Source organism: Protopterus annectens, chromosome 10.part0, assembly GCF_019279795.1.
Source record: "Protopterus annectens isolate FY-2018-M chromosome 10.part0, PAN1.0, whole genome shotgun sequence".
In the NCBI taxonomy this organism is placed as follows: Eukaryota; Metazoa; Chordata; order Ceratodontiformes; family Protopteridae; genus Protopterus; species Protopterus annectens.
Genome location: NC_056744.1, coordinates 300,847,526 through 300,870,800, shown reverse-complemented (window position 1 = coordinate 300,870,800; position 23,275 = coordinate 300,847,526). Strand labels below are relative to the sequence as shown.

Sequence of the window (23,275 nt, the reverse complement as noted above, 5' to 3'; positions counted from 1 at the left end):
ATTATTCTGTATTAGTCCATTTATGCACATAGTCAAGGTCTCATCTGCGTGCATGTTTTCTCTTCCTAGATTGTTTTCATGTGGTATATTCCCACTAACAGTCACATATTCTGAATCCATCTTCTTCCTTCAACACCTGCCTGATTTCTAAACTTCAGTCCTTAGGCATGCAGAACAATTGGAGTTTCTGTAAGAGTATGCCACTGTCAAGCTTGTCTCTGCATCACAACTTTTACCCCTGAATGGAGCTGCACAATTATTCTACACAAACAGATGACTGGATATCAGCCTTTCTTAGAAAAAACAGCAATGGTCCATAAGTTGTTCAGCCCTATCCTTATAATTACCCTCTTCTCTTCAGAACTGGCACTTCCCTTTGCCAGGGCGTCAGGCACTCTCTTCATCTGCAGTACACAAAATGCTGACTTGACTTTGCCTTGTCTTTTAGCTCTGCTATTCTGCACTGCTGTGAGGTAAGAAAGGGTCGAACTAGGTATGGAAGTTAATCAATGCAGCTGGCTGTGCTTGTTAGAAACTGAACTCTTTTCAGGAAGCTCACGTGATGAATTGTAACTAGACTATCGGGTTTCTTTTATTTCTTGAGCACAGTGCTGTGGTTCACCTTCCTAGAAGAAAAACACAGAATTATTGATTAAATAAAGAACATTGTTAACAGCTTGTCTGCAGGACAGTTACTGTCTCTGTATCATCTATTATTTGAAATATTACGTATTCCACAGATGGTGCTATGGAAAATTTAGACTCAAACGTCTACATGACAAGTACCCACAGACTTATACATTATGCTGCCGGAGGACTGTTTCTCTTGTTCTTCCCCTTGTGTGACAGAGGCTATGATGCACTGTTATAACTGCATCATTGCCGTCATCATTAGAGGTTACTCAAGGAGAAAATCATAATTATAATAATTGTTATTATTATTAGATGGAATTTCAGCGTTCTAATTCTCATTTAAATGGAAGTTAGTATCATTGTACCCTGCAATCACTGGCAGCATCCTAAACACATGAAAATTCAGTCTAAACCACTATTAAAGTTTATTTGCATTCCATTTATCCTTGGGTAGGGTGAGAAAGGGCATAGCAAGTGCAGCAGTTATAGCTCAAGTCAGATCCTAACAGTCTGGGTGCTAGAATGCTATTCAGTGACATTAGTATTATCCTCAGGAGGTCACATTAGTTTTTTTGACAAAACAGGTTTGATTTAATTTGCATAGCAGCTGCTGCCACTACAATAAAGCAATTATCATCCAGATTACTGCAGCATGTGCTGTGATACTGAAAATATCTCTCCATGAGCTCCCCAACTGTGTCATTCTCTGGCTGAATGTATACAAGATTCTGGGAAACTGAGTTCTGTTTCCCTGTAGATGAGGGTACTTTTGTCTTAGTATAATATGAAAAAAATAAACTGGTATGTAACAGATAATGTTGTCCATGGTAAAAATTATTAATCATGAAGAATCATAATATGTTCGTTTCAATATCTGAAGGCAGAAACATCTTAATTAGTTATGTAACGCCTGTAGAAGAACATTCCACTTTTGATGCAATCTTACATTCTTATGATTAAGTTATTTTAATGTCCTGGAATATAGTTTCAGTGTTCTCTGTTGACGGAGAAGGCAGCCAGATTACTGACTCGCATTTTACAAACTAACCAAGTGTCACCTTTGCTATGTTAACTGAACTCTGCATTTCTGCAGCAGGGAGGAATCCCTACATCTATTCCTTTTTTTCAGCAGTTACAGCTTTGCCACATTTCTAGCTCCCACCACTGTACACATGACCTTTATTACACACCATAATGTTGTTTCCTCTGTTTTTTTCTTTTCCCTACACTTTCTTGAGACAATATCATGGCTTCTTCCCTCAATGGGTGGGGCGTTCCTATCCAGGAATGTCATGCCTCACACTAGGGAGGTGAGCTGGCTACAGGGGTTATCATAATGCACACTGGACTGGATTGCAGTTTTCCATTTATATTGTGATGTCCCTGTGATTCGACATGTGCAGATTTCAATGCATACAGTGCAAGGCATCTGCTTGTCCCTGCACTTTGATTCATACCCTACTGAATACATCTTTGGTCTCTAGCAGGGAGCAATAGAACAGCAGCATAATCCCAATTTCTTCCTTTGTGATAGGTGAATCAGCCTTCTTCCCATCAGTCATGTCTCTCCTCCTGTCTGATATTCCATCCTCCCAGGATGCTAACTAGAGTCATCAGTTCCACAGACATATACTCTGCTCTTGCAGCACCAGAGGTTATTAGACATTCCAAGATTCATGTCACAGGCATCTTTGTCTAGAACATTTGCAGCCTTCCCCTTCCCTGAAAAGTTTTTGTGCTTACTGGATCAAGAACTAACAACCCATAACAGCTTTTTCTGAAAGGATTTCATGCCTTCTGTCTACCCTCATACATTAAAACAAGTCATGCTAATGTGTCTTTCAATCTTTTGTAGTGGATGCGTTATATTGTATTTTTTCTGAAAATGTTTTTTTTTTCTTGATTTGCTTATACCATATTTTTGTCTGAAAAGTTTATTTTAAGTGCATTGATATTTAAAAGCTCATTTTATAATTAAAGCTGAAGATTGAGGCAGTATAAATACACCTTTATTTAATATTTTTAACCATGTAAACAAGGTACATGCAACATAACCAAGCAAGAAATAGGCATCACTAAACTACAGCAAAAAAAAAAACAAACAATTAAACACTTGAGTGCAACAAACAATACAGAGATATTAAATAATTATAGCAGTCAGTATGAAGAAAAGGAAAGAGAGCACAAAAAGTACTTTTAGATAACAGTCTTACAAGTGTAAAAGATAAAACAGCATCAAGAAGCAGATGACACAGTAAAGTAGAGCAGTGAATCCTTAATCGGCATTTTGAAAATAATGACTGCATACTTGAGAACAGACACTCTTTCAAAGTATTTACCTAGATCTTTGATGAACGTTTAACAATTAATTAGTTGTTTAAGCATCTCAGAAGCATTTCACTCTGATGGAGTTTGAGATGTATAAACAGCTTACTTCCAGACCCTGGAACTATGTGGCACAGAGTTTATCACTGTACTATGCTCAATAAGTTCTTGCAATCAGGCACCAAAGCATTCTCCACAGTGGGTCCATACATGAAAAAAGCCTTCTCAGAGAAGGCAAGGGTAAAATTACAGCAAGTGTAAAAGGGTAGTTCCATCATTTTATCCTCATAGGGACTATTGTGTTAGGGCAGCCCAGAGTTTCATAGAAAGGGTACAGCAGTGCTAGTGAAATGAACACTAGTTAGGTTGTGATATATAATCAAATTGTATTATCTCTAGGTCGGAGCAACATGCTGTACATGCCACATAAGCCTTTTGCGATTCACGGTCATGCCCCTGCTCAGGAGTGTAGCTCTTCGCTGTTGAGCAGCATGGGTTGCAGAACTGCATATAAATGTAATAGTAGTAGGTGGACGAAGCTTATTCTGATGAAACCCCTTATGCAGCCCAGTGTGTTGCATTGTTAGGACACTTTTGTAATACAGATGACAATCTTTTTCCTATTACGCAAGTATCAAAAAACAGCAGCACATTTTAAAAGCATCACAAAAATGTGGAAGTATATACTGCTATTCATTAGCTTGCACCTATACATTTCATTGGTGGAAATAAGCAGTGTATAGTGAAAGAGGAGGTAACTGGTGATGCATGTTTATGAGTACACGTGTGTGTGTGTTTGTATCTATGGTGATGGGCAGCGTGTACTTGTACGTGGTATGCTAGGCCTGCTCTTGCAGTGCCGGTGGTAGGGCACTTAATGGGAAAGTGCACAACTGCTTCAAATGAATGATTGTTAGTCATGAAAATTCCAATTTGCTGCTCCAGGGGGGTTGTTTTAGTTAACAAAACTGCTGCATTTATTAATTTGCTTGAGACTGCTTTTCTTGGTGTTTGCATTTTGTTTTAGTTAACAAAACTGCTGCATTTATTAATTTGCTTGAGACTGCTTTTCTTGGTGTCTGTGGTTTTACCACCCACCCACCCAAGGTCTGGCTTTGGAATCTAACGCCCCTGCTGTATATTTGATTTTGGACACTCCTCCCAGTCCATATCATTTGCTTACTGTACTGAGTACAAGGTGATCATCTGGGTAGGACTACCCCCTTGCTTCATTGATTTTGGGCACTCCTTCCAGTCCCATCTCATCAGCTCATTCCACTTTGTACAGACAGAGCACTTGGAAAGGCTAGCCACCTTAGTTTCTTAGTTTCTTAATCTTGAATTATCTTCTGTTCCTTTCCTATTAAAAAAAAAATACACTTTATTCATTTATTTATTCTGTTCGTCTTCCTTGCTGTTAAGTGTTGAAGTGTTTTTATTCTGCTGTATTTATTACAGCTTGTTAGTAGCCTGATTAAATTTGTTTATTATTCTAACTCTTAGTTTTGGTTTTCACACTTGGGCTTCAGGACATTTATTTTACATTTAACAAGATTTTTGTGGTCTATACTGTTGTGGACAAATCCTTATCAAAACCCTCTCTCCCCAAGTCCATCCAAGTTTCAGAACACTATGTCTGGACAATTCCCCTCAGTTTCTCCTGCCAACCTGGTCAACATGGGCATACTGAGACAGTGTAGCAACTGCCTCATGTTCACTGACAACCCTCTTCTCCTGGCACATAATTTTTCTACTTGCGAGAGATGCATCTATATCACTAAACTGGAATCTGTGCTCTCTCGAGCCTCAGTCAGTACCCCTGACAAAGAAGAGATAGACAGCAAAAACACTACACCACTCATATAACATAGCCAAGCACAGCACACACCCATGCATGCAGAGGTGCTCAATAAAAAGTTATCTAAACAGCAGAGACCTCCAAAACACACTCACAGACATTCCACTCACAACACCAAACACACCACAGACAGCAGACAACACACCAGTGTCTCACAAGCACAGTCCATAAGGCATAACAGTAAACTCATACAGCCCATAAAGCACAGCATTGAACCAAACATAGGTGACTCAGTTGTGAGACACACCAATGTCCCCCTCACCAGGCTCGACAAGGAGAAGATTATGGTCAGTTGTCTGTCAGGTGCCAGAATCCACCACATCATGCATGCACTTAAGTCTCTCCACAACAGGTGACTCTGTCATTGTTCATGTTGGTGTGAATGATTTAAGATGTACCTCCCTGGACTATATGAAGAGAAACATGCTTGAGCTGTCAGAGTATGTGTCCCAGGCAGGTATGACCCTAGCCCTAAGCAGCATCCTACCTTCACCAAGAATGATACCACAATACCAACAAAAAATAATTGACTTCAACAATTGGCTTAGTTTTTGGTGTCATTCAAGGGGATCCAGTATCTATCTGCCTGGGATGACATGGTTGACAGACCTTGATGCTTTGCCAGAGATGGCCTCCATCTGTCACCCCTGGGATTCAGGATTCTGGCCAAGGATCTTGCCTCCCCCACAGTATTTTTTGTAGGCAATGTCCCACAGACAAATCTTCCAACATAAAACATCTGTCAAAAAGCAAATTGAAGGTCTTGCTGCTAAACGCTTGGAGCCTTAACCTGAAAATGCACTCACTGGAGGCTCTCCTAGCACTGGAAGATGCTGACATCTGTGCAGTCACAGAAACTTGATTCAAGGCTGCTGAGAGCACCACTGCCTTACTAGACTATACCCCATTCCTCACATTCTGACCCCAAAATGAGGTTGGGAAAACTAAGGGTGGTGGAGATTCTATTTTTATTAAAAACAAGCGCACCTCCAGACTGGTTTGCCAGCATGATGCACTAGAACGTCTCCAGATGCAATTGACAATTAGAAAGACACCCATCCAAGTTATATCCAGCTATAGACTACCCTTCATGACTCAGGAAACCCACTCCTCACACCTGGACCTACTTGAGTCCATCAAGGTACCCCCTAACACCATGATCCTTGGTGACTTCAACTACGGCACCATAAACTGGGTGAACTATTCCTGCTCTAATGCACATACCAATGATTCCTTGATTTCATCATTTCTAATGCACTAGACCAGCTTGTCTAATCCCCCACAAGGGGATATCATTCTAGACTTAGTTCTCATCAACATGGGTGGCTGCTGACCCCCAATAGTAAGTTCTTTGCTGGTGAGATCAGACCATCAGTCTGTCTCATTCAAAGTGTCTATCCCATCCAACCCCACTGCCCCCCAGCCGTAACTGGGCTAAAAAACTTCCCAAAAACTGACTACAACCTTTTAAGGGAGGGTATTAGCAGCTTCACACCACTGCCCCCCTCAGAGGATGCAGATAAATATGCTGAACAGTATGCCAGTGCAGTATACAAGTACCTGTACAATTGCATGGACTCAGCCATACCCAACAGAACTAAAACCTGCTCCTCAAAGAAACACAAACCTGTGTGGTGAACATCCTCTATCAACAGGCTTTACAACAAAATGAAGAAACTGTTGCCCAAGGGTAAAAAGGTACAAATTCCCAAATGGAAAAACTCCCTCTTTAGCCTCAACAAGCAAATTAGATCACTAGTGAAAACCTACAAAGCCAATTATGAATCAAAACTAGCCTCTGAAACAAAGGTGAATCACAATGCCTTTTTCAGTTACGTCAGAAACCTCCATGGCAAAGCCCAGGTTTGTTCCGAATTAGTTCTTAATGGTGTTACTTACACTGATCTTGTTGACTTAGCCAACCTACTAGCAGATAGGTTCAGTGCAAACTTCACCCCCTGTCCCCCCCAAAGGCCCATTCGACATCCCTGATACTTGCTCCACACCTCACATCTTCATAGATCAAGTGTTAAAGGCCCTATCCAAGGCAAAGAACACAGCTTCCATGGGACCTGATAGTATCAGGCTGTATTCTGCAACATCTCCAGCAAGACCTAGCCTTGCCATTGAGCACCCTGTTCAACCATAGCCTAAGTACAGGCTTCATTCCAGTAGAGTGGAGAACTACCATTGTCATCCCTTTGCACAAAGGTGGTGCCACTACTGACCCTAGAAACTATCACCCCATTAGCTTGACAAGTCTGATCTGCAAGGCCATGGAGTGTATTATTATGGACCTCATAAACAAGGACATAGGCAATCTCCAAGCACTTGACCCCACCCAGTTTGGATTTGTCAAGGGCAGATCTTGCCTGTTGAACCTGGTTGACTTTTTTGAGACTGTCACCAAGGCACTGAATGAGGGAAAGTCTTACACAGCTTACCTTGACTTTGTCAAAGCCTTTGGCACAATCCCCCACTCAAGCATCATTGAAAACTAACAGAACTTGGTGTAAACCCCTATCTCATCAGATGGGTGGCCAACTCTCTCACTGATAGGCCCCACAAGGTCAAAATAGGTGCCACATCTTCCAGTACCAGACCTGTTACTAGTGGTGTCCCCCAGGGATCTGCCCTGGGACCCCTGTTGTTTGGCATCTACTTCTCACAGGTCCAGGTAAAGACAAAAGGCCTGTGGCTGACCAGGTTTGTGGATGACTGTAAGTTGGGTGCTGTCACTGACTCCCTAAATGATGTTAACATACTTCAAGAAGGTCTCACAGCAATGAATGACTACTGCCAAAGTCATGGCCTTAAGTTAAATGGAAAAAAATGTATTATCATACCATTCAGCAAAAAACACGACCCCTGCTGATTACCACATTAGTGGCAACTCCCTATGCCCACAACCTGTGGTGAGAGACCCGAGTACACAAGTTGACAACAATCTCACATTTGACCATCATGTAGAGGCAATAGTCAGAAAAACCTTTTACTTGATTCATCTCATAAGTAAAGGGATTGCACTCAGAGAAAAAGGAGGTTATTACCTCTCTGTACTCCTTCCTAATTAGGCCAATAATTGAGTACAATGCCCCGTTTGGTATGTACCTCTCCAAACACCTGCACCAACTGGAAAGGCCACAGAAATGCCTCACAAAGAGAATCCATGGCCTCCAACACCTGCCCTATGTGGACAGGCTCAAATCTCTATCACTCTACTTGGCATTGTACAGATTGCTCAGAGGTGACCTGTGTCGCGCCTACAAGGCAATCTCAAACTCTGCTGTACTAGAGATGTTCCATATCTGTATGTCTAACTCTTCACATAGCACCCGATCAAAAGGCTTAAATCTAATACATGACATTAACAAAACCTGCTGGAGAGACAGGTTTGTCTCTCAGAGGCTGCCTCATCTCTGGAATAGACTCCCCATACACATCAAGCAAAGTACGCCGCTGACCCTCTTCAAGTGCAACCTTGATGAGTGGATGGGCAACCACTAATTTGTCCCAGGGGTTCCATCCGTGTCCTTCATTGGCAGGGGTGACAGGTGCTGATTGTGGTTTCTTTTCTTGGGATAAACTATTAGCTAGGTTTGTAAGGGCCCCAGAGCCATTAGCCTAGTACTCTCCTATGATCCTATGATCCTGTGTAAGACTATGAATCCTTAACTGAAGGATCAGAGCAACTTGACCTACTAGGTGAGCAAGTATCTCCACAGCATCCCTGATTATTAATCTCTGCATTTATGTAAGAGTGTGGGGAAAAACAGATCACTGTAGTACGGTTAGACAATTAACCGCAGAAATGGACACAAAGTGATAACTTTTTTTCTGGGCCACCCATAACAGTGTGGGTGAATCACTCCTCCAAAGTGCAACAATATTTTATAAAATGTCAGATATAGAGGATTATGATCAGGCCGATGATCATAACCTGATTATTATTTGTTTAAGACATGAATGCCAAGAAATTCACCTCTCAAGTGGTGAATCTTGGCATCCATGTTGTGAACACATAAAGGGTTATGATTGGTGACATGATCATAATTCTTTGTAGTGCATGGAGCTTTATCTATTCCATTTACTACTAGCTACATGGGAAAAAAGTCACAACAAGTTTTGCGGCTTTCAAAACCATAAAACGCTTAATGGATGCTGTTAGAAAGGCAGTGTAATGCTGTACATCATGTTTACATTTACCTTTCATACCTCTTAACTGTCCATATTTTCACAGAAAGTCCAGACTATTGTTTCATATATTTGGTTTGTTTTTCATAAAATCTGTGGTTTCAAACAAATCACTGAGGAATGAAGTCACAAAATAATGGCAGGCATCGGAGTTACAGAGTTCATATCCTTCAGAAAATACAAGCGAATACAAATCCTGTTATTCCAGCAACTTTCTAAGTTCATTACAGGAACATAGGGTCACGTTGCCAGTATAGACAGCAAGTAGAAACAATTTTTTGTTCTGCCACTGCTGTCACTTGCTGGTCAGTACTGGCAGATTTTACTGCCTAGTGATGGAACTGACCTTAACAACTTTAGCAGATGGTGCTTAACATTTGTTAAGGTCAGGTCACGTGCTACTCTGGTGCTTAACTGATCCATCCTTTTCCAATTATAGGAGCATAATCACTGCACTCCATGCATTGCAAAATCATTGTGGATACTATCCAGGGTTTACATTTATAGACAATTAAGTTACTCAGTGGTTGACTTAATGCAGTCCTCCTCTGGTGCATACATTAAGAAGAAGAAGTATAAGGTTAACTTTGAAGCTGCTAGCCCCAAAAAACACATATGAGTGTGCAACAGGATTTCTACAATTATGGAACAGCAACAGCAGGAAGTTTTAAATAAAACAGCATCTTTGCCCTCTTGTAATACTGAAAATTGTCTGCCATTAGAGCAGATGGTGGCCAAATTATTCTAAAGAGAAAATAAACTGGATAGTTATGTGAAACAGTTGAAGCAGAGGGTAAATGAATTTGAAGCTGTTTTATACAACCAAATAAAGATACAATTATGGATCTGCAAAAGGAAACAAAGGAAACTCAAAAGCATATGATTGACAACCGGGTATATCTGGAACAGTTAAAAAACAAGGTGGTTGTCAATGAGGCAGGACTCACCAAAAGAGCATAAGGATGGCTGCAGTGCCTGAGAAAGAGAGGAAGTGGAGGACACAATAGCTGTTGTTAAAAAGTTGCTAGCGCTGATGAATAATATTCCAGCATGAACACTGAATAGAAGGAGCTCACAGGATATATGTGCATGGACCATTATTGGCTCTAAAGAAGCAGGGACATCTTATTGCACATTTTGCATTATATGAGTAAAAAGGGCAGGTGCTGAATTGGTTGTGAAAAACAGACAAGGTGTACCAATGGATAAATATTAGAATATTGTTTTGCACATGAGTTCTGTGCTAATACCCCCCAAAAATGAGGTAGGTTAATTGGTATTATCCAACAATGCCAATTAAGGAGACTGACATTTTGCCTTAGCTTTCCAGCTAACTGTAAAATATTTTTTCCAATTGGTTCAAAGACTTTTCTTACCCTTGCTGAAGTTTTGTAGGTAGTAAGGAATTAGGAAGCCAGTGATAATTCAGTGTATATGAGTTCTGCACAGCAGCTGGACATGAAGAGTAATGGTGTATTTAAATATCATTTGTCTCAGTGTGAGAAGGCAGCCCTTTTGATCAAGGTTAGGAAACCAGCTGTTTATGTATCTGGAAGTTACTACAATGAGACTAGAACAGGTGTCAAGAGAGGGTCTACTTCACTTTGTCTAAAAACCTATTTGTTGAATACCTTTTTGTTGAACCCTATTCGTTGAAGCCTTAATCCATCAAACTTAAATTTAAGCAACACTTCAAACCAGTCCACAGTTTATTTTGTAAAGCGCTTTTTGTCACTGTGGTACAGTGACTTCTTCAGACAAACTTAAAAACATTTAAGTTCAGTTTAAATAACATTTTTAAAAAGTTCCCTCATGATACAGATCTTCCAATCAGCTCCAGCTATTAATTAGTTACTGACATCATCTATTAATTACTATGACTATTAGAATATTAAAGCTGTAAATACCATAAAATGTTGTTCACAATTTTATACATGCTTTTTAAAATATATAATACTTTAAAAATCAAGTATGTGTTACCCACTTTATTCTCATACTAAAAAAGTAAACTTTATTTATCTGCTCATACTTTTAAGTTTGAGCAGACAGGCAATATTACAACATTCATTTAACCCTGGATTAAAGAATACGTTAAGATGCATCTGCCAAATTAATTCTCGTTCTTCGAAAATGAGGGTTATGGGTCTCCCTCTATGGTCATTTTGTATCTGGTCTATTATTCTGAACTTGAATTTGTGTCCTCCGTATGACATTACATGTTTTGCCAAAGCATTTCTTGTTTGTTGTTTTACTATATCATGGATGTGTTCATAGACTCTGTCATGGAACCGTCGGTCCGTCTTCCCTATATAGAATGCTGTGCACAATGTGCACAATGCTAGATAAACTACTGATTTAGAATTACAGTCGAATCCAGTGTGGAGACTGAACTTCCATTCCCGGATTGTAAACGTGGTCCCTACTTCCATATATTTACAGTACCTGCAGGCTCCACAAATGTTCATACCTACATTTCTACCAAATGTTAATACTTTTTTACTTTCTAGTATATTCTTAAGGTTAATGCCCCTCCTGAATATCAAGTTGGGATGGGTTCTTAGATTCTCAACAGGAAAACCATTGTTACTGATAAATTCCCAATTTTTGTACAGGATAGTTCTCATTTTAGGACTATCTTTACTGCACATTGTTGTAAAACTGCAATTGTAATTATTATTTGGATTGGCATTAGTTGCGACTACTATTTGTCCAACTTCTTGTGTTACTTGACTAGAGGGGGTATTTGATATATTACATAGTGTTCTGTCACCTTTAAGTATAGGTTTAACTATACCATTGAAACTTTTAATTCTAACTTCCTCAACCAGTGAATCAGTTAATTCAACCGGATACCCTCGTTGTTGGAACATTGTCCCAAGTAAATGACATTCATTAATAAAATCATTATCAAGTGAAACCATCCTAGCTGCTCTTATTAACTGTCCGTTCACAACAGATCTTTTTTGTACAAATGGATGGTTGCTTGTAAAATGCAAAAATGAATTGCAGTTAAGCTTTCTTTCTGAATATTTTGGAAACTAGTCCTCCATTTGTTGTGACTTACTTTCATTATTGTAGTTGAATGTAAATTTTAAAAAGTGTGTGGTTTGGTTCAAATAGTGGATAAACTCACTAGCCTGTTGTGCATTAACTTTGAAGATGATGAAAATATCGTCTAGAAAGCGAGTGTAATATGTTAGTTTGTACAATCATTGGGCATCATTGAAGATGAATTCTTTTTCCCATTAAACCATTACTAAGTTTGCAAAACTAGCGCCTACAGGTGAATCCATAGCGACCCCAGTTTTTTGGAGTAGCAACTAATGACAATCCAAATAATAATTACAATTCTGGGAATGGAAGCTCAGTCTCCACACTGGATTTGACTGTAATTCTAAATCAGTAGTTTATCTAGCATTGTGCACATTGTGCACAGCATTCTATATAGGGAAGACGGACCGACGGTTCTGTGACAGAGTCTATGAACACATCCATGATATAGGAAAAACAACAAACAACAAATGCTTTGGCAAAACATGTAATGTCATACGGAGGACACAAATTCAAGTTCAAAATAATAGACCAGATACAAAATGACCATAGAGGGGGTCCCACAACCCTCATTTTAGAAGAACGAGAATTAATTTGGCAGATGCATCTTAACGTATTCTTTAATCCAGGGTTAAATGAATGTTGTAATATTGCCTGTCTGCTCAAACTTAAAAGTATGAGCAGATAAATTGTTTACTTTTTTAGTATGAGAATAAAGTGGTAACACATACTTGATTTTTAAAGTTTTATATATTTTAAAAAGCATGTATAAAATTGTGAACAACATTTTACGGTATTTACAGCTTTAATATTCTAGTAGTCATAGTAATTAATAGATGCTGTCAGTAACAAATTAGTAGCTGGAACTGACTGGAAGATCTGTATCATGAGGGAACTTTTTAAAAATGTTATTTAAACTGAACTTAAATGTTTTTAAGTTTGTCTGAAGAAGTCACTGTACCACAGTGACAAAAAGCGCTTTACAAAATAAACTGTGGACTGGTTTGAAGTGTTGGTGCACTTGTTTTTGTGTATAACTAGTTTCAGTATTCTGTTTGTTAAATTTAAGCAAATTTTTCCCAGGGTAAAAAAAAAAAACGCTTTGCCAACCAACCGAGCGTCACAAAACTAAAATTTAAAGCCCACCCAGGTGGGGGGGGGGGCTTTGCCCTCCACACTCCCCCTAACTAAACATACCAACTCCGAAATCATACTACAGTGGGGAAAAGGGCTAATCCTGATGATGGCCAAGCATTTTTTTCCCCTGGGAAAAAATTCACTTAAATTAATGTTCGATGGATTAAGGCTTCGATGAACAGGGTTCAACAAAAAGATATTCATCAAACAGGTTTTTCAACAAAGTGAAGTAGACCCGACTAGAGTTCTTGTTGTTGGTTCTTGATGATATAGGTACATTACTGTCGCAGACTGGTTTATCATAAAGTTGCAGCTGTAAAGGATAAGCTGGACAGCTGTGTCTATATTTTTCTTTAAGTGGTACAATTCTATTCTGAACAATTTGCGTTGGTAAATGGTATTCAGCATATCTGGTGCACCTTGGTTACATATTCAGGTTTGAAGTACCTATCAAAGGAACTTTAGCAATGGTGAAATGGCTGTTATGAACCAATATAGGTTGGCATAGCCATGCGAGGCAGATTCTGCATCATTGATTAAAATTATAAGTAAAAGATAATGCAAATGGAGGGAAACACTGACAACTCAAATTGTTAATGGCACAGATGCACTGTTTCTTAGTCTTCATTTCACTAGAGGAGCATAGTCCTAGGTTTGAAACAGAGTTTGCTTTCTATTACTGGAGTCTCATATATTAAGGAATAGGAGATAGCCAGTGACATTTGGTCTTGGTGCAAACTTTGGAAACAGACGCAAACATGTTAAATTACAACTAAGTGACTACAAGAATTAATATCATAAATAGTTGGAGTTCTGTACTATTGTTGTTTCTTGCCCTTTTTTGTTTCTGAGATTTTTCTGGAGGAACTAAGGAAGAAATGTTTGCATTATGTAAATTTGTATTTATTTGAGAAAGAATAACGTTTTTCCCATTTCTGCAAAAAAAGTTGAGCTGGCTGGGATTGAGAGTGGTAGGGGTGATGTTGGAATAGACATGAAGGTGTGAAGGTAACATATGTGAAAGACAGGTTGAAGTACAATTTGTTTTGCAACTGTTTGCCTCCAATGTCTGCCTACCATCAAACTGTCTCTCATTCTATCATCCCATTCCTTCCCATCACCAGATGAGAGCCAGCTGAGAGAAATACTCACCCAGCCAGCTATCAGGGGTGGTTTGAGCATTTTAAAATTTTTCTTTCCTATCCTTGTACATACCGAGCAAGGGACCCGGGTGGGGGGGGGGGGCATGAAGTGGTCTGCCTGTGAAGGGTGTCCTCTCAATTCTGTGAAGGGCATCGGTTTCAAGTAGCCCTGACCCTCCCCCCTGAGCATGAGCAGTAGTTTCTCCAGTCTTCATTAGGGCGATGCTCTGCACTGTGTGCTTCTAAGTGTGCAAACCCCACTGTCCCTCTTGGCAGAGGTGAGCAGGCCCAGTACTTTCATTCTTCCTCCTCCTCCTCTTCCCTCCCTGTCTGGCTCCTCCAGCACTAAGGCCCACAAGAACACTGGTCACCACAGTCATAGTCAAGGCTCCACCCTCTATGTTATAGAGCCAATCAGAAGTAAAAGTTTGTTTTCATTTCTTTTAAGTAACTCCATAAATGGTCAGATTGTCATTTGGATACACTGGGGAGGGGAAAGGACTTTAAGTAGATAGTTATACAAACCAGTCTGTAATAGTAACACAATTTTAATTTCATATTTGGCTGTGGAATATTAATGAATTAGGTAGTAATCTTTCAAGGCACTTAGGGAATTTACTAATGTGAGGAAAATGGCTTTACAAATATTACATTCTCAGGAGGTGCGCTATCGCATCAGCAGCATTTAAAACTGGACACATTTGGGGTTGCCTTTTACTTGCTTGCTGCTCAGATGTTCCCAGCTGAATGCTCCTCTTTGTATTTGAGTGCAAGATACTTCAATACACCAGCTAGTATCGCTAAATGTACCTTCTTCAAGTTGGTCTAACCTCAGAGACAGTATAGTGGATATAAAAAGTTTACACACCCCTGTTAAAATGCCAGGTTTTTGTGATAAAAAAAAAATAAGACCACAGTAAATCATTTCAAAACTTTTCCCATCTTTAATGTGACCTATAACCTGTACAATTCAATTGAAAAACAAACAAATCTGTTAGGGAAAAAATATAAAAAATAAAACACGCACAATACACTGGTTGCATAAGTGTGCACACCCTAAAACTAATACTTTGTTGTGTGTGCACACCCTTAAACTAATACTTTGTTGAAGCACCTTTTGATTTAATTACAGCATTTAGTCTTCTTGGGTAGGAGTCTATCAGCATGACACATCTTGACTTGGCAATATTTGCCCACTCTTCCTTGTCAAAGCACTCCAAATCTGTCAGATTGTGAGGGCATCTCTTGTGCACAGCCCTCTTCAGGTCACCCCATAGATTTTCTATTGGATTTAGGTCTGGGCTCTGGCTGGGCCATTCCAAAGCTTTAATTTTTCTTCTGGTGAAGCCATTCTTTTGTTGATTTGGATGTATGCTTAGGGTCATTGTCATGCTTAAAGGTGAAATTCCTCTTCATCTTCAGTTTTCAAGCAGAAGCCTGAAGGTTTTGGGCCAAAAGTGACTGGTATTTGGAAATGCTCATAATTCCCTCCACCTTGACTAAACCCCCAGTTCCAGCTGAAGAAAAGCAACTCCAAAACATGATATTGCCACCACCATGCTGCACTGTGGGGATGGTGTTCTTTTGGTGATGCAAAGTGTTGTTTTTGTGTCAAACGTATCTTTTGGAATTGTGGCCAGAAAGTTCAACCTTGATCTCATCAGACCATAACAGATTTTCCTACATGCTTCTGGGAGACTTGATGTATTGTTTTGCAAATATTAGATGGGCCTGGATATTTTTCTATGTAAGAAAAGGCCTTGCAACCCTACCCCATAGTCCAGACATATGGAGAATACGGGAGATTGTTGTCACATGTAGTACACAACCAGTACTTGCCAGAAATTCCTACATCTCCTTCAGTTTTGCTGTAGGTCTCTTGGCAGCCTCTCTCACCAGTTTTCATCTTGTCTTTTCGTCAATTTTGGAGGGATGTCCAGTTCTTTGCAACATCACTGTTGTCCCATATTTTCTTCACATTTTGATGACTGCCTTCACTATGTTCCATGGTATATCCAATGGTGTGGAAATTTTTTTGTACCCTTCTCCCGACTGATATCCTTCAACAATGAGATCCCTTTAGTGCTTTGTAAGCTCTCTGTGAACCATGGCTTTTGCTGTAGCAGGCAACCGAGTAAATGTCAGGAAAATCCTACTAGGACAGCTGAACTTTATTTGGGATTAATCAGAGTCTCTTTAATTGATGGTAGATGTGTACCCAAGAAGACTGAATGCTGTAATTAAATCAAAAGGTACTTCAACAAAGTATTAGTTTAAGGGTATGCACACACAACAAAGTATTAGTTTAAGGGTGTGCACACTTATGCAACCACCATATTGTACATTTTTTATATTTTTTCCCTAACAGATTTGTTTGTTTTTCAATTGAATTGTACATGTTGTAGTTCACATGAAAGGTGTGAAAAGTTTTGAAATGATTTATTGTGATCTCATGTTTTTATATCACAAAAATCCTGCATTTTAACAGGGGTGTGTAAACATTTTATATCCACTGTATATCTAAACATTGAGGATGTGGAATAAAAGACTGAGAGTGAACTACCTGTGTGCAGAATAAAGTTTTATTTAACTCGGTGCTGATTGCAGACATATGCATTTTTGAGTGACCTGCAGTGACTTTCTGGAACCTGGGCAGTTGGTACTCAAGTTCATACAATCATAAATGTGGATATGATGTAGTGCATTTTTCAAAATCTCAGACTTAAAATATCATGGGATGGCTCTTTTGGTTTCTAGAGTTGCAGATATTAAAGTACAGTATCGACTGACTGATCAATGCTAGAGACATATTGTGCTAAACGTAGGGTGGAATGAGGTAAATATGGTAACAGCCTCTGTTTATAGACTATCTCAGAAACTAATACACAATTTAAGGGAGATTGTCATCAAAATTATACAGTTCTAGGAGGAGATAATGCTCCAGGAAGAAGAATAAAATTTGTCAACAGCAAGTAAGGATGTGCAGAGAGTATGGGGGGGGGGGGGTAGAATTTCAAATTTAAGTCGCAGCTTGCATTTTACTGTACTATTATGGGGCTTGCTGATATACAGCCATAACAGGTGTAAGAGACCCACGATATACATGCTATTCATCCAGGTATTAATGTTTGTCAAGAAAAGACAGATTTCTTGTAACCAGTGAAAATATATATTTGATCATGCAGTTGGAAACCCATCCCATAACAATAGCAAATCATGGCCCATTCAAACCCGTCAGTAAATTACCATGTGGTACCCCATTTAAGCACTGAATATTTAATATCCCATTTTGTAGCTCAGAATACTTTAGGGAATTGTATGACATGGACATATAGTAGTGGTTCTCATGCTGTCCAACTGACAGGGATAGTGTGATAGAATGTTGGAAAACATTTAAAGATTCCCTAAAGGAGGCTTAGAAACAATACATGAAGACAATTCAGTCATGGATGAGGTTTGTGTTGTGGAAATGGCAGAGGTGTTTAGCTGCCAAGCATGCTCTGAGAGAACAAAGGGTTGAGGAGTTAGATACAAATATACAGAAAGGAAACAGAAAATTGTTAGATCATCAGATATGGAGCTGAGGGACTTCAGTTATTCAGTCGCAAAAAAGTCTTAGCCTTGTGGTTGAGGCAATAAAGAGTAGACAGGATGGGTTCCTGAAGATCTGGAAATGAAAAGTCTGTAGGACAGTGTCTAAGCCTTTAGAGATATAAGAAGTCTTTAGAGAATTATATGGATCTTTATATGCTCAAAAGAAAGAGGACCAACAAGATGAACAAATAATGGCAGAATCCTTGCAAAGGTTCAAGTTCCTTGTGATGGACAAAGACCATGCAGATGGCTTCTTGAATTTGTTTTCTATGGAAGAGCTGTCATTAGAATTTACTTAGGATCATGGGATCATAGGATATACACGACTAATAAATTCAATGACCATATGCACATTGCCAAATAACCACCATCAGATTGTGCCACCTTTTTGAAGGAGCGCAAGGCACGTTAGTCTCAGTGTAAACTTAAGGGTTTCCATCCAATCACCCGTGTTATATTTGAAGGAAGATAAAAAAAAATCACATTGCCTGACTTGCAGAAGAAGTTTTTTTTCAGAGGCTGGGTGATGAACCTATCCTATCATTGTATTTTGTTTATTTGCTGATGTAGATTCATAGGTTCATAGGTAAGTGTTAAGCTAGCTACCCTTGTGGGCCATTTTAACCTTAGCCAATTTCCCTAAAAGGTAAGAATCAAACCCCATACCCTGTGTCTGTGAGGTAAACATTTTAACCATTATGCCAAACCCCAACCCCCTCCATTATGCCAAACCCCACTCCAATCTCTGGTTCTAGTGTTAGCTACACTCCTCAACTTACTGAGAAAAAGATGGTCAAGGATAACAGGCTCTCTAAAGGAGTGGAAAGCAAGGCACAAATCACCCCTCAGTACAGGGATAAGGCTTTCTGTCTCTACTGATAATTAAGATTTTTGAGACCAAAGATCTTTTTGGATCAAAACCTCTAAATCTTTTATTTGTTTTTTTTTTATTATTCTTTTGAATAGGCTAGTCCCAAAAGGCAAGCGATCTCTTTTCAGGGAAGACCTGAAGCAGTATTTATGTTATGAGGGGATATTTGGCCAAGGCATCAGGGAACTTCCCCTACTCTTGGTAGTCAAGGGAAGGATTTGTGTGTTACACATCCTGCCTTTCTGTTTCCTGTCCAGGCACAAAAGCAGCCAGAAGGAACAGGGAGAAAATATGTCCGATTCAGCTTTGGCTGAAAATGAAGTGAAGGTTAATGAAAATGTAGTTGAAATGGTAGAATCGCTACCAGAAGTTTTTTCTGATGCTGTGGGGGAAACAAAATAGTGATATTGGAAGAAAAGGAGAGTGTAGCTGTAACAAGGATGGATTCAGAGGAAAACTTTCAGAGGAGATTGTTTAAAGGAGAGACAGTTACCTCTGAGAAATGCATAATTACAACCCTCCAAAAGGGAGGGTTGCAGGATGATTATTTGGAAGAAATGGTAAACCAAAGTGAACTAGAAAGAGCAGCAGCAATTTCATGGAGTGACATCATGGAGAAAATAGAAGAAGAAAAAGGAGGCAAAGACACTGTGCCAGAAAAAGTTCAAGAGAAAAAAAAACTTATGCACAAACTGTGGGAGAAAGAGCAAAGAAGAAAAAAGAAATAAAAGAAACAAAAAAGAAGTACACAGTGCATGGGGCTGTAAAAAGAGGAAAGTTTGGACAGGTATAAGGTTTGGGAATCTGTCATAGCACCTCTGGGTGCCAAAGCAAAAGAGGTAAAAGCATGCATTTTAATTAATAAAGAGACTTTTTGAGACTTGATATTTGAGACTGGGCAGACCATGGAAATTGTTTGGGTGCATATGAACAAAAGAAAAATATTTATCCATGGTCAGAATATGTCATGCAAGCTTTTTACAGACAAACAAAAAAAATGAATAATGATCCAGTTTAGAATGAAGTTGAAGCAAAAGTAGTGAAAGAACATTTGTTAACTATATGTAAAGAAGTAATGGACACTACAAAAATATATGATGAAAGAGGACTATGGACTGGGGGATGGGAATGTGGAGTAATACTGAAAATGGAAAATGTTAATATTATGCACGTACCTAGTATTATTGATGTTCATGGTAATAGGGGCTTTGTGAAATACAGGGGTCAACCAAAAACTTGTTATTTTTGTGGAAAATTATAATTAAATCAATGAATGTGATAAAAAAGATGATATTTATGTGGTAAAACATGCATAATGAAAAAATGTGATTTAAATTGCAAATAATGTGGCAATACTGGTCATTCATGGCTAGAATGTGAAATGAATATGCAAGAAAATGTAAATGAAGTTATACAGGATAAAGAGATAATAGAATGTGTTATACAAGAAAATGTACAAAAATATGTAACTGATAAAGAGGTTATACATGAAGTTAAAGAAAGTAACAGGGAAAAAGAAACAGGAGACACGTGAGGAAGAAGCTGACTGGTGCCCAATAAGAAATAAAAAGCATTTGATAGGGAAAAGAGTTAAAGAAAGGAAAAGGAAATTCAAAAACATACTTAGAGAAAACAAGAAAGGAAAGGGATAAACATTTTATTACACTAACTGTTCCTAAAAGTTGAAAATATTAGCTTTAAATGTGAACAGTATGAAAAATCTTAAAAGGAGAACAGGTATATTACAATGGTGTACTGCAGTAGATGCAGACATTGTTTTAGAAGATATCAGATTATTAACAGAGGAAGAAAGAACACAAACTGAAAAACGTTGGAAAGGTGTGGTAGTTTGTAACATGGGGAAAGATACATGCTTGGGCATATGTATATTATGTCAAAAAAGGATTGAAATATTAGATGTAACTATTGTGGTACTAGGATGAGCTATGGTAATAGACATGAGATGGAAAAGTATGTGCATTGAATTATAGCTTTATATGCATATATAACAAAAAAGAGAGGGAAATGATGTTTAAAAATATTCTTGAATATGTTTGTGTAAATATGGACATTACAGTGGTGGGTGATTTTGATCATAATTTAAGGAAAATAAGAGGAATTGTGATGTTAAAATGGCAAAATAAATGATGAGAAGTGGAAAGTTAAGTGTATGGGAAAACATCCACTGGCCCTATAAAAGGAATGAAATTAGGACATAAATTGCTTATTTTTTAATATCTGACAGTTTAAAAGTTATAAAAAAGGAATTAAGTATGCTGAATTTTCAGATCATGTGGCAATATGGGTTAAAGTACAGGAAAATGAATAATATATAAGAATAGGAAAAGGAATAAAGAGAATTAATGAAAATGAATTAGATTTAGAAGAGAAAAAAAAACTTGTGTAATTATGGAAAAATAATATAACTATGAGGGAGTTTTATGAGAACTGGTCTGTTTGGTGGCTTAATTTTAAAGATAAATATCAAAAAGAAGAAAATAAAAAGAAAGATATAAGATATTAAGTCAAGAAATATTTATAGACTTATTAGAGAAGAAAAATTCCTTTTATGAAAAAGAAAGAGAAATATATAAAATGAATCAAATTAAAATTAACAACTTGTTATATAAGCAAAAATATTGTTTACAAGGAAAGAAAGAAGACGTAGCACCATATTTGAGTAAAATAAAATAAGGAAAAATAATGAGAATTAAAAAATAAGGAAGGTAAGCAAATAAGACAGCAAGAAGGAATATACAAAATAATTAAAGATGATGTATTGGAATTATTTGTTAAGAGAAAATAAAACATAGAACAAATTTATAAAGGTGAAAAATTAAATAAGGAAGATATTGAGTATTTAGAACAAAAAATAACCATGAAAGAACTGAATAAAATTCTAAAAGATATTAACATGAATTCTGCAACAGGACTGGAAGGAATTGAATATGGTATGTATAAAAAAATGAAAGAGTGGCAAAAAATAATTTTATAGAAGTTATGAATGAATGGTTAGAAACTGGAATTAAAGAGAAAGAGAGATGTACAGGAGATATAACATTTATATTTAAAAAAAGGAAATAAATAGAAGATAAAAAAATTGGAGATCTATAACACTGAATAATACAGATTATACAATTTTTATGAGAATAATAACAAAACGGTTACAGAAAAAATGGATAGAATATATGACCAAAATGTATTTGGAAGAAAAGGAAAAAGAAGTCAAAAGTTATTATGGATAATAAGAGAAATAACTGATGATATCATAAATAAAAATGTAGAAGCGAATGTTATGATAGGGGATATAAGTAAAGCTTATGATAATATTCAATATAAATCATTGTGGGGAATTTTGCAGGCATATAATGTAAGCAAAAAAATTACTACAAGTAATAAAAATCTGTTTACAAAAGGAACTATGTGAGATTAAATGTAAATGGCTGGATTGGGGAAGAAACAGAGGCACCAGAAGCTGTTGAAGACTGGGGGGGGGTGGCGGAGGGTGCAAGGGGCACTTAGTGATCTAAAAAGGGCAATTTTTTAAAACTATTTACTACCACAATATAGGTTCACTTGGAGGACATTTTGAGCTTAGTCAATGTTCCTTTTGGTGCTTGAATTAACATTTCCTAATTGGTATTACCTATCCCATGGCTGTTAATTGAATATTAGCCCTAGTAAGAATAAATGTGATCATACTATAGATAATTTGAGGGGACCCATGTAAGGGATGCAGCATTTAGGAACTGCCTCTATCCATTAGTGGCATGAGGGGCAATCCTAGAGTACATTTTCTATTACCCATCCTTAGATCCAAGTTGCATTTGAATATGGACAGGGATGAGCTTTGTTTTACTTGAACAGACAGTTTGTTCTGGAACAGTGGTAGCCTCTGTGATATATATCCATCGCTCCACAACATTCAGCTTAGATGCCTGGACTGAGTATTTCTGATGCCATTTGACTTACTGATGCTCAGTAAATCCATCTGTATTAGGATGGAGGATGCCTTGTATTCCAGACATGTCACCTCTAAGCACTCTGTAGGATACTGAGTATAGTGATAAATCTTTGAGGTGGTCCATAGGTTCATAGGTAGGTACTAGGCTATCGGCCCAAGGGTCTACATAAGCCTAGCCAGCAAGGTTCCATGGCTTACGCCACCCAAGAAAGTTATTTTCCTGTCCCACTGTCGAGCAGAGACACATAAGTGATCCCCGGGGTGTATTTCCTATTTCACATCCACTCATCAAGATTTTTCTTGAAGAGTGCTAATGAAGAACTTTGCTTGAACATGCAAGACCTATTGTTTAGGACTTGTATCCTTTTAGTAAGGTATCTCTGTGGGCATTCCAATTGTTGCATGGATCTGGACAGATACATGCCAAAGTGGGCATTATACAAAATGATTGACCTAATGAGGGCTTTGTAAAGGGAAACAATAACATCTCTAGATCTAGTCACAAT

At 38.1% G+C, this 23,275-nt stretch overlaps 1 protein-coding gene across 1 annotated transcript in view; it reads right to left on the bottom strand.

Moving 5' to 3' along the window:
- The window catches only part of FADS6 (fatty acid desaturase 6), a 328,797-nt gene extending 328,075 nt beyond the window's left edge, over nucleotides 1–722 (bottom strand). Inside the window, exon 1 of the mRNA XM_044085175.1 lies at nucleotides 1–722. This exon is cut by the window's left edge and continues 451 nt beyond it. Coding sequence (XP_043941110.1) covers nucleotides 1–120 — 120 coding nt within the window. The 5' untranslated portion in view covers nucleotides 121–722.
- Nucleotides 723–23,275: the final 22,553 nt, after the last annotated feature.